Raw genomic sequence first — 12,287 nt, 5'->3', positions numbered from 1 at the left:
TCAATTTTCCTCTGCTTTACAGATCTGCGAAGATCGTAAATGCAAGAACTGGTCATAAAATTACTTCTTCCTTACTGTTGTAACTGAGAACAATTGCTAAATGAGGTCTATTTGTATGTTTCATCAAATACTAATTTTTGTAGTAGAATCTCAGTGGAAAATGTGCAGCATAATCTTATAAAAACAAACAAATTACCACTTATACCCTGTGTTTCCACACTTGCTAGGACTAAAACACACAGATACATTCATATAGCAAAATCAATGAAAGCAAATTCGTGAAAGCAATAACCTTATATTCATGCTACCTAAACCTTCAATGCAAGCCATGGTGAAAACCACAAAAGTAATTCATTGATTCATTTCAATTGGGCATGCATTTAACTACACCTAGAAGCTATGACCTGATGGTTTGAATATCTACACAGATTTCCACAGGCCTAGGGAATTTGTATATATCATTCAGCATGTGAAAGAGGGGATTATTTTGAGTTCAGAGAATGCAGTTTCACCAAAAAGGTTTTTTTTGTGTGTGTGTCTGTGTGTGTGTACATACGTCTTCATATATATGAAGTGCTATAGTTATTGCTGGAGGTTTATTATAGTTGTTACTAATTTACTGTCTAAATCATTTACTCCAGGCAAGAAACGTAGTTGTCAATACAGATATTAAGCCACCTTTTTCAACTCACAAGAATGAGATCTTGCAATGATTCCTTATGCTTGCTCCAATTATTCCTTGTGTGAAACAAATATTTCTCATGTTCTTATTCATGCATTCAGAATAACATAGTATATTTTAGAAAAGCATATATAATATTTACTGCAGAAACAAACTTATACACTATTTTGTACTAAATCATGATTCTATCATGCCTAGCCTCACACAAATAATGTTCATTTACCCTTCATTTTAATATAATAAAAAGTTAAAATAATGCATTCCCTTTGCTTCGGAACATGCTCTTGGTTTACTAATAATTGTAGTTCCACTGATGAACAATGCTGCTGAAAGCATAATTAAGAAAAGAAAAAAATTATTGAACATATTATGTTATTGTGCATATACTAAAAAGCAAATGAGACTGTAATTATATACTTAATTAGTTTCTGAGAGGTTGAAATTCTAAAACTATACTCAGTTATCACAGAATATATACTATTAACTCTTTAGGACTTATTTCTGAGTAGAAATATATAGAACTGGGCTGTTTAAGGTAACTGTCACCACTTTCTTTGTAATTTTTTTGCATTCAGGAATTCAGATGTTAGAATTACAAAGAAAAGTTTGTTGTTGAAAAGCCATTCTGCTGATAGTTCAATTCACATAAACTATGTTTAGTAAAGATTGTATACTGACAAGGCACCCCATTCTGCATCCTCTGACTGCAGAAAGTCCCTGTATCACCTACCGAACAAGTATTTCTACAGTATGTTGGGTACTCTCCTTCTGGATACCATATATCCTTCTTGCAGTATAATTCTAAAATTTCAGATCAATAGTCCCAATTTTCTATAAACATGGGCACAATTTCATAATGATGACTGATTCTAAGTTTTCTGGAGCATCTTTTCTTCAGCCTCTTGAGCTGTGTGCAACTCTTACAGGAATATGGTTCTGCCAAGGGAAGATTTAATTCTGAAATGCCAAATGACAGCTATAAATTAAGACTATACAGAAATGGCTATCAACAGAGGTAAGGCATTCTTAACATCAGCATCAAGATCTTTTAGTCATCCCAATCTCTTCTCAATTTTTCAAAGGAACAAACATAATGTTTTTGCATATAAATCTCTAAGTTTTCCATCATAAATATTTTCAAGGTATCTTTGATAAATAAAACTCTTTCATAGGCTTTTAAAAAAACACTTGGTGGATCTTGTGCCTACTGGATAATTACAAATTTGAAAGGAAGCATATTGGAAAAATGTCATGATTGCTAGAGAATGCCTTTCTTGTGTCAACAATAACCACCCTGCATTTTATATATTATCTTTTAAACATTCTACATTACTTATTTGTGTTGCTCATAAGATGTGCACATACTTCCTATTCTCCAATTCATCTGTTGGCATTATTGTAAACATCACTTTATCCACGGCATGCCAATAAAAGACTTTACTGTTTTTCAGAAGCAATCACATGCATTAAAGTTCAGGTCACCAGCTACAGTTGGACTTTACACCTGAAAGCAAAGTCATCCATAATTCATTCTTGTTGAATGGTAATTTGGCTGGTGCATGAAATGGGAGGTCTTTGCTAAAAGAAGACATTGCAAGGTTTACGGCTCTCCTCCTTCAGATCCTTGTTCCTGAATGTCCATTCCCTGAGTTATGTGGCATGCAGTTGTCTCTTTTTCTTCTGTATCATCATCTAAGCTTACACGCTGGTTTTCGTTGAGCTTATTGCTGTCATGGGTGCTATGGTAGCTTGCACTTCCAAGACGAGTTGATGCAACAACAGCTTTCACTGCAGCCTGATTTTTTAAAAAACAAAACAGAAATCATATTTTTCGCCATGTATGGTATAGCTTGGCTGCACTGAATGTAAGGTAGTTCATTCACGTATATATATAAAAATTATGATATAGCCTTAATGAAGCTAAATCACAGATTTTTTCTTATGTAATATGTGATAAAGTCTAGGTTTACACTGTAAATAACTTTATTAACTGACATCGTTTAAGAAAAAAATGAATTTTATTCACCCTTGCTGTACTTATATAGAAGAATTTGGTAATGCTGTTCTTTAAAAACCTTAAGAAAATACAGGTACAAAGCACAAAATGTATACATAAGGGATATGCACATGCACATTTGCGTAAAGTTATTTAAAATGCACTAGGAGAAAGTATGCATTTTCTTGCACATTGTCTCCACTAAGCAAACTGATATAAATAAGACTAAAATATACAGACAGAAAAATGGGGGGGGGGGGGGGAAGCAAACCAAAAACTTATGCCAAAAACTACAAATAGTATATACATGCATAGTTTTGCAATGACATAATAATAAAATAATCTTGATAGGATTAAGGCAGACTTCTCCATCCTTGTATGTCCTCCTCTTACAGCAAGAGCAAGAGCATTTAGATTTACATACGACCCCACAGAACTTTGCAGCATTCTCTGGGTGGTTTACATTATAAGCATATTGTAAAGCATATTTGTATATTGCCCCCAACAATCTGGATCTTCATTTTACCGACCTTGGAAGGCTGAGTCAACCTTGAGCCCTGTCAGGATCAATCTCCAGATTGTGAGCAGAGTTTGCCAATGCTGCAGTTAACCACTGCACCACCAGGGCTCCTTATTATAATATGTTAGGACTTCTATCTCCCAGAATCCCAAAAGAATTATACCATTTATGGAATGAGTCTCAACATATCTACAGGGCATAAGGATAGAGAAATAAGTGACAATTAGCTCATAACTCAAAACTTTTATAGCTTACTATAATCAGAACAGGTGATTTGTGGGCAATTCTTACTGTCTTTCCACTTTAAACTAAATTGTGCAGAATGGGTGTAATTTGGGGCATTTGGGGCAGCTTTCAAAGTAATACGGCCTTCTTTGACATCTCAAATATGACCCACTGCATTATATTTTCAAGCCTATCCTTACTGATGTACCATTGAAAAAAAACCTTCCCTCCGCCTTAATTTTATTTTCCATTGTGTGTTTACTTAGATCATAAAAAGGGGTTGCCCCAACCTGTAATTCTGCCTGAGCAGAAACTTTCTATATTCCACTATATATTACAATGAAATGATTTCACAGACATACAGAATTGAAAGATAGGATGGAAATAATCGAGCCCTTAGGCTGAGTCAGGAATCCATTAATATAGCGTTCCTGATAGAAAGCATCTAGTCTCTGTTTAAACACCTGCAGTGAAGACAAATTCCTTTCTTCCAAGGAAGTCTGTTACCATTTTTTCTAATGTCTAATTGAAATGGGGATCCTTGTAATTTAGGACCATTGATCCTTGAGCTGCCTTCTGGAACAATTTTGAACAAATCAGCCCCATTTTTATGAGTGCTCTTCAAGTATTTGAAGAAAGTTCTTATGTTTCTCTGCTGTCTCCTCCAGACTAAATATATTCAGCACCTTTAATCATTCCTTGTAAATGTTTCCTTCCAAGTCCCTTAACTGTTTTCTTTAGGACATGCTCCTGTTTATCAAATTCCTAAAATATGGCACTTAGAATTGGACCTAATATTTTAGGTATAGTCTAACTAGTGCAGAATAGAAAGGAATGATGCTTTCTGAAACTATACTTCTATTAGTGCTGCATCACACTGCTAACTGTGCATATCATAATCCACCATGTCTGCCAGATCTTTTGCACATGTGCCTCTGTCGGGCATGGGCCTCTCCCATCTTATACCTTTGATTCTGCCTACCCAAAGGGAGGACTTTGGATTTGTTGACATTCATGTTGCTGGCTTCTGCCCGTTATTCCAACTCTTGACGTTTCCCAAATAGCAATGGGTTTGCTAATCCTCCTAACTGTGTGTTATTTACAAATGTGTCAATCATATTTTCTAACCATTCATCCAAGTCATTTACAAACTTATTAAATGGTACAAAGTTGTGGTGGAATATTTAACAGAGCATGGAATGAAGGACGAAGCAAAGCTCTTATGGGAGGGAGCTGGATCATTACCAAAAAAACGATCTCTTACCCCAGGAAGGGGAAAAATTTGACAAAGAGACTCAGAATAATTATGCCTTAATGATGCTTTGTGTAATAAAATCTGGATAACTGCTTTGACTGGCTTCCATGATCTTTGTTGCTAGTAGGGTAATGAATATAAAGATCTTTCCAGAAATCAATCTTCTTCCAGACTGACATGGAGTTACTAAAGTATGCTTAATTGGTACATTTTGCAACTAGCTCTATATTCATCAAGTATATAATCCAATGTATATTTTGCCATCTTTTCTACTGGTTCTCAAGGGAGCCTTTGTCAAATGTCTTGCTAAAGTTGAGGTATCTTTCTGTCCACCTGAACTATTAAGCTGCTCAGTCAATCCAAAAAATGAAATCAGAATAGTTACAACGGCTCATTCTTAATAAACTCTTATGGGCTTCTGCTAAGCAGTGCATTTTTCTCTCTAAAGTTTCACACATTGATTGCTTAACAATTTGTTCTAGACTTTTGCCTAGTATCAGCATTAAGCCAAGTGACCTGCTTTTACATGAGTCATCTTTTCAAACAATATGAACAACAGTTGGCTTTCTCCAATCCTCTGGCACTTTGCTCATCTTCTATAACTTCTCAAAAATCGCAGACAGTTATCCCAAGTTGTCATATGTAAGCTTCCTCGAGTATTCAGAAGTAACTAATCTGACCCTACGGACTGAAATACATACATTCATGGTAGGTAAGCACTCTCTTTAGCCTGCCTTGGATTATCAATGCCTTTTCCCCCAGTTCTTAAACTACTGGAATCATAGATAGAAAATTCCCTGATACAAATCCCAGCCCCCCAAAATTCACAACTATTTGATATTGCTTGGGCTGAGTCAAAGCCTATTTCTCACCTTTCTGTATTGGGAAAGCATTGAGACGGAATTATTTTATTAGCTGGACTGGAGAAGTACAACTAAATATTAACAGCAGTCTGATGAGACTTGGCCCCATGCCAGTCAGTGACTTACCCAGGGACTTCATGTACAGGTAAAACAAATGTTGGGAGAAGATGGAGCCATAAAGCAACCCACACAAAGCAGAGGCTGTGGGGTTAAACTTTTTTCTCCCAACCAGTACCTACTGGAATTGACACTGGACAAAGGAGAACTACCATAGCACTATCCCACCGCCAGTTCTGAGCCAGTTCAGAAAATACTATGGTTGCAATAAAAAAAAAAATTAAATTGTCAAAATAAAAAGTTAAACTAATACAGACTAGCATTGCCCCTTTTCTATCTTGATATTAGGAAATTAATACACATATTTCTTAAAATATAACCCACTATTCATATCACTATTTTAAACTAATTAAGATGAGCTCTTGAACTGCATCCTCCAAAATATGTGTCCCAAAGTATTGACTACACCTTAATTTTGTAGAAGATAGCCAAGATGATAGAAAAATGCTAAAAATGTTTCTAGAAAAAATACTGCTTTTTAAAAAGAATTGTTGTCAAACATTGAGCTAATTTGTATTCACGTTTAACTATATTTGGCTAACTAGCAGATAAATTAATGCAAACACCCTGTGCATGCCCATAGACCAGTGGTGGGTTGCTACCGGTTCGCCCGGGATTGGGCAAACCGGTAGCAGCAGCGACAGGAGGTTCTGCCCACCCGCCTGGACATCTCTGTGCATGCACAGAAGCATCGTGCGTGCATATAAGTGCGCCCACGCCCACGAGCAAACCGGTAGCGACCAAAATTGAAACCCACTACTGCCATAGACTCTACTGCAAATGCTTGGAGCAATTTTCAAACTAGCCATCTGTGGCTGGTTTACACTTGTAAGTCTATTATCCAAACATTCGATGATACTTCTGGCCATTAAAAAAAAACAGAGTAAGGTATCACGAAATAAGAATATATTTTCTGATTTATGGTAATAGCTATAAGCTATGAGCCACGGTAGTGCAGTGGTTGGAATGCAGTATTGCAGCCTAATTCTGCCAATTGCTATCAGTTTGATTCTTACCGGTTCAAAGTTGACTCAGCCTTCCATCCTTCCGAGGTCAGTAAAAACGAAGACCCAGATTGTTGGAGGCAGTATGCTGACTCTATAAACTGTTTAAAGAGGGCTATAAAGCACTATGAAGCAGTATATAAATCTAAGTGCTATTGCTATTATATGGCATGAATTTAAACACTGAATGTATTATAAATCAGGATTGTAAGCACTTATGTTTCAGTCAACTACACAAAGTCAGTGAATATACAGTATGCAAGCTATTAGCTATGGCACATTTGACATTAAACATGAATAAGTGTCATGTGAACATGTTGGCAGCAGCTATACTGATATTCCCTCTACAGGGTTCACATTTACTTTTAGTTTAAACAATTAACTAGATATAGTATTACATTTAGTCAGTAGGACTACCTTCTGAACAGAACAAAATGGTCTTCGGATGAAAATAGATATACGTCTATCAAAGATTCCCCTCGCTTTATAACATCTTCCCTCATCATTCTGTAATATTTTCTAAACTTGTAGAACATATTTTCTGTGAAAGGGATTTTCACAGGAGTTAATTGTCTCAATATGCATTCCAATACCAGAAATGTCCTAATAGCTTAGAAGCCTTCTGCAGCCAGAGCCCTTTATCCAAGTATGGTTAATATTGGATTCATCTCAATGTAATTGGGCAGTTTCAGTTTCTGGAATATGCATATGCTGCAGTCAATATTATGACATGTTTACAAAAATAAAAACTGTCAGTGTTTGTCAATTAAAATAAAAACCTATTTAAAACCTTTTTCTCCCTCCAGATATATACCTTCAGTTTACGTCGAGCATTGAATTCTTGGAGTTTCTTTTGAGCTGTATCCATATGAATAAAATTGGCTGCCTTTCCTGTGACCCAAGGATGCTGTAAAGCTTGGAAAGTGGTAAGGCGTTTTTTGGGGTCAAGCACAATTAGCTTCCTAACCTGCATAATATGAAAATATAAGGTTAACAAAAACGATTTAATTCCTTGAGTATTTATTTTATTGTTTCCGTAGGTTCTAATCTAAGGATGATGTATCCAGCAGATCTCATGCATCAATAACTTTCTGACAAGTGACCAAGCTTAGTTCTAGCTGCAATAAACTGAAAAAGCTGAAGTAGAATTTAAACTTTCAACTTCCTTCCCCACCAGAAGTAATTGGGATGGCATGACAAATCAAAACATTATGATGTCATTTTAAAAACCTCAAAGTTGTCAGTGCTGAAAAAACTGAAACCATATATGAGATCCCTTTTTTCCACTGCAGATATTATCCATCTACCCTTCATGTTTCTGTATGCATTATGGCCACTAATTTATAATCATAATAATGGATGGCATTTTGCAATACAGATATTCAAGATACCAAAGCTATGCTTGGTGCATGCTATGAAACTGAAGCACGATGAAGAAATCATGCTTGTTCCTTTGCCCTCTTCAAGGATTCTTTTAAAATCCTATCCAGTGCAAGCAACAGAAGGGAAATTATGTAGACTAGGCAGTTGTTTGGCCATTTGTCCATCTTTCCCTCATTAATCAATGACAGAAAAAAATAAGTGGGAAAATACAGGAGTGCTCCAAGTAAAAGCAAATGTCACACAGGCTTTTCCCTGTAATATTCTGTAAATTATCTGTGTGAATAAAAGTCTTATTGAGAAGCCAAAAGGCAGAGAAGAATTTTTTGCTCTGAGTTATTTACTGAAATGGTTACAAACTTTTCTTACAGTGGTTTGTACCTCCTCCCCTGACTATGTAGAGAGTATGATGTAAATGATGTATGTTCAATTACATCAATATTAAAAGGAATTGAAAGGCAGGTGACTTCACCACTCAAAAGTTGTTAAAATTTACTGAACTTACCAAATCCTTGGCATTCAGAGATACATCATCCCACCAGGGAGAAACAAAATCATATTCACAGTTCAGAATCCTCTTGAACATATACTGATCTCCTCTTTCATCATAGAATGGTTCAAAGCCACAAAGTCTACATGCAAATGAGAGAGAAATGTATAAATTTGGTGAGACAGAATGATATAGGTCAGCCTTAGCTTCCTTCTAAAAAACTGTATTTATAGCCAGAAAATGAGTATGCAAATAGTGAAGCACTGTGCATTATCTTCGAGATTAAAAATAATACATTGTGATACAGAAATGTTAATAGATTTCTTTAATATGAACAGTTAGCAATAGACTTCTATAATAGAGTACATATGTATTTTTAAAATCTCATATTGGGCTCTAGGTTTCGAAAATGTATGGTTGTAAAAGGAAGGAAGGAAGGAAGGAAGGAAGGAAGGAAGGAAGGAAGGAAGGAAGGAAGGAAGGCTTAGGAAACTAGCTTTTGAATGTTCTAGAGAAGATCACAAATGAATTTGCAAAAAAACTTGAAAACAATGCAGTATTAATTAGGAGTCAGCATGGATTAGCATAACACTTGCACTGGTTACTGTATTTCATTTTGATTGGGGTTATATTCTTAGCAGAATGTGGGAATGTTGCAGACGTAATACATCTTGATTTCAGTAAAACTTCGACAAATTTTCCATGACATGTGGGTTGAATGGCATTATTAAGTAAATAGCTAGTTTAAAAATTGAATTCAAAGAGGGCTCAATAATGATTCTTCAGCAAACTGGATGAAAGTATTGAGTAGGGTACATTCAGAGCTTTGTATTCGTCAATATTTTAATTAATCACTTGGACAAAGAAGTAGAAGAAATGCTTATTAGATAACATGACACAAATTTGAGTGGGATATGTAATGCCTTAAAAGACAGAATCAAGCTTCAAAATTATGTTGATGGGTATGAAAAATGACCTGAAAATAAAGACTGCAATTTAATTTGGTCTTTGTCCACGTTTATACACAAATAATAATTAATGCAAGGTCTTCATCTAGAAAAGCAATCACATGCACACAGGTGGTGGACATTTGGTTTTTATTTTAAGGCAATTTAGATTTTTAAAAAACTATGTTTATGTTGTCAGCTGAAAATCTGCAAGGCACCGCTTATCACTTAATAAATAGGTAAAATACATTAATGGCTGTACACGTATTTGCTGGCTGGACACATATTTGCTGGTTTCCTGTATTTAGAGCTAAATTAATTTAAATGGCAATTTTTATTCTTGCAGTTTTCAGAATTTGACATTACTTCCTCTTTCTTTTCTTTGTCATCTACATATGTACATACATACATACATACATATGATAAAGAGAAAAAGTAGATATGCATGTGTGTATGTAAAATAAAAATAAAGACAGAACATAGATAAAACACGAGGCTAGGAAAACCTTCCAGAAATAAAAGAAAAATATTTCAGCTTAAAACTTCTTGAAAAGGCCCTTTTCTTGCTTGGTAATCAGCTGCAAGTTGATGGTTATAGGTCTTGAAGAAGAGCTTGAGAAGTCTCTTCTGCATGGAAAGGCTCATGAAAAAGAAGGCCACGAGATGCTCATTTACTGGACAACACTCATCTACTTAGACTTATGCTCACACCAGTAGAGTTCTTATTCTACATCTCCTGCTTAACTGAGCAATGCATCATGGCCTTCTTCCCTTCAATTCATCCAAAAAATAATTACCAATGGCCATTTTTAAAGGAAGAAGCAAGGTGTAGAAGAAGCAAGAAAGTTTTTAGAAAGCAAAACATTAATATGCATCAGGGGTGAAATCCAGCAGGTTCTGACAGGTTCTGGAGAACCTGTAACGGAAATTTTGATTAGTTCGGAGAACAGGCAAATACTACTTCTGGCTGGCCCCAGAGTGGGGTGGGAATGGAGATTTTGCAATATCCTTCCTTCAGGACTGGGGAGGGAATGGGGATTTTGCAGTATCCTTCCCCTGGAATGGGATGGGAATGGAGATTTTGCAGTAGCCTTCCCCTGCCACACCCACCAAGCCATGCTCACAGAACCGGTAGTAAAAAAATTTGGATTTCACCACTGGTATGCATGTCCTTTATGTTTTCAAAGCATGGTGATGGGATATTAAATACAATTTCATATTAATATCATTTAATAATGACCCTCCACTCAGCCCACATTCTCCATCTTGGGACTTTTTTTCCACACTGTAACACTCTAGGTAAATCCATCTTTTTGAATTTTCATGTCTCTTTCTTATATCCATTTTGGAGTGGTGATAGTGAGAGGAGGGGAAATATCTTGCTTTATGAAGAGTTCTTAAGAGGCAGAGGTGGCCTACCCTGGATTGCAACCTAGATTTAAATCCAAACTCATTCATGAATCTCAGTGTAGGGAAAATCATTGTCTCAAATGCAATTACAAGCTACCATAAAGATAAAGAAAAATAATGCCCCAAGACTTGTAATTTAACAAATTGAAACTAATGCATATTTTAAAATCTGATTTTTTTGCTTTTGAATAATTGTTGGACCTTCAAGCTTCAAATCATTAAAACCAGAGCAAGGCAAATTATTGATTAAGTTCTTGTTGACCCTGTAAATAAATGCTGATTATTAGAAAATAATGAAATAACCACCTGTTCCATACTTATGTCTTCTAAACTTACAGGATATAGGTGATTATTCCTATGGACCACATATCCACTTCTGAGCCATAAGCACACCCTCGTAGAATTTCTGGTGCTGCAAATGATAAAAACCTTGTCAGTAAAATAAGTTAACAGTCATAAAATACATGGTCTAAACTCATGAAGAAAAAAAGCATAATTCTACAAATTCAACATGACAAAAATTATAAATGTAACTAAATAAAATAGAACTTAAGAAGGCAAAGTGAAATATTTCTGTATGAAATGCAAGTAAGTTTTAGTACTAGTTAAAAGCTTTTAAATGTGTTTAGCAACTAAACGGGCAAGAAAGAGATTTTGGAATGATACTTTGACATTAACAGTTCTAAAATTAAAACAACAAAAATTATAAGTCACTATGGCAAATACTTTCAAGAATGTTGGCCAATTTGATTCTGCATAATATGGGCGCAATTTTTTATTTAACAACCTATTTCTGATTTTCACATGGGATTTCCTAAAATATTCAAAATAGATTTGCTCAAGAGATTTTCTTTTTCAAGAAGCATGCTTAAACTTTTATCTGTATCTTTTTTATGTTATGCTTTTAATGACTACTGCAATTATTTAAATATTACAGAGGGGGGGGATGAGCTTCATTCAGAAGACATATTTTCCCCCCTTAAATCAATTGGTGAATGTTCCTTCTACATAGCTTCTCAATTTATTTAGACGTTGTTATAGATTCCTGAAGATTCCAGCTGTGTATCAGAGGTTGTTTGTGGAGATGGCATACTCCATTGGTTTTCCAGCCTCCGTAGGGGAACTTCTGAGACATTTTAAAAGGAATTTTATTTCCCAGAGAAAGTGAGGTGGAGAAAAATCTATCTCGACATGATAAACAAGATCTGCCCCTGGAGAAGGTGACTCTAAACCTGCAAGTGTGCTTGAGAAGGTGTATGTCTTTTAGGAATGTCTGTGTTGACAGATAGCCAGTGTGGAAAGGCAGTCAAAGTCCTCCCACTATAGAGTCTTCCTGCTGAAATCAAAGATAAAAGGTTCAAAATCACAAATCAGAATAGGCTCCAGACAAAGATCAAA

At 35.5% G+C, this 12,287-nt stretch overlaps 1 protein-coding gene across 4 annotated transcripts in view; it reads right to left on the bottom strand.

Annotated features, from left to right (window-relative positions):
- Nucleotides 1-2,104: 2,104 nt before the first annotated feature.
- The window catches only part of CAMK4 (calcium/calmodulin dependent protein kinase IV), a 51,569-nt gene continuing 41,386 nt past the window's right edge, over nucleotides 2,105-12,287 (bottom strand). For all 4 annotated transcript variants that reach the window (XM_034432749.3, XM_034432747.3, XM_034432750.3 and 1 more), the window contains 4 exons: nucleotides 11,226-11,301; nucleotides 8,548-8,674; nucleotides 7,477-7,629; nucleotides 2,105-2,477 (listed from right to left, as the gene is read on the bottom strand). In XM_034432749.3, the coding sequence (XP_034288640.2) occupies nucleotides 2,283-2,477; nucleotides 7,477-7,629; nucleotides 8,548-8,674; nucleotides 11,226-11,301 (551 nt within the window). In that variant the 3' untranslated portion in view covers nucleotides 2,105-2,282. The remainder of the gene's footprint in view (nucleotides 2,478-7,476; nucleotides 7,630-8,547; nucleotides 8,675-11,225; nucleotides 11,302-12,287) is intronic.

Source organism: Pantherophis guttatus, chromosome 2, assembly GCF_059756535.1.
Source record: "Pantherophis guttatus breed Tessera chromosome 2, ASM5975653v1, whole genome shotgun sequence".
Classification (NCBI taxonomy): domain Eukaryota; kingdom Metazoa; phylum Chordata; class Lepidosauria; order Squamata; family Colubridae; genus Pantherophis; species Pantherophis guttatus.
This window is presented reverse-complemented; position numbering and strand designations above follow the sequence as displayed.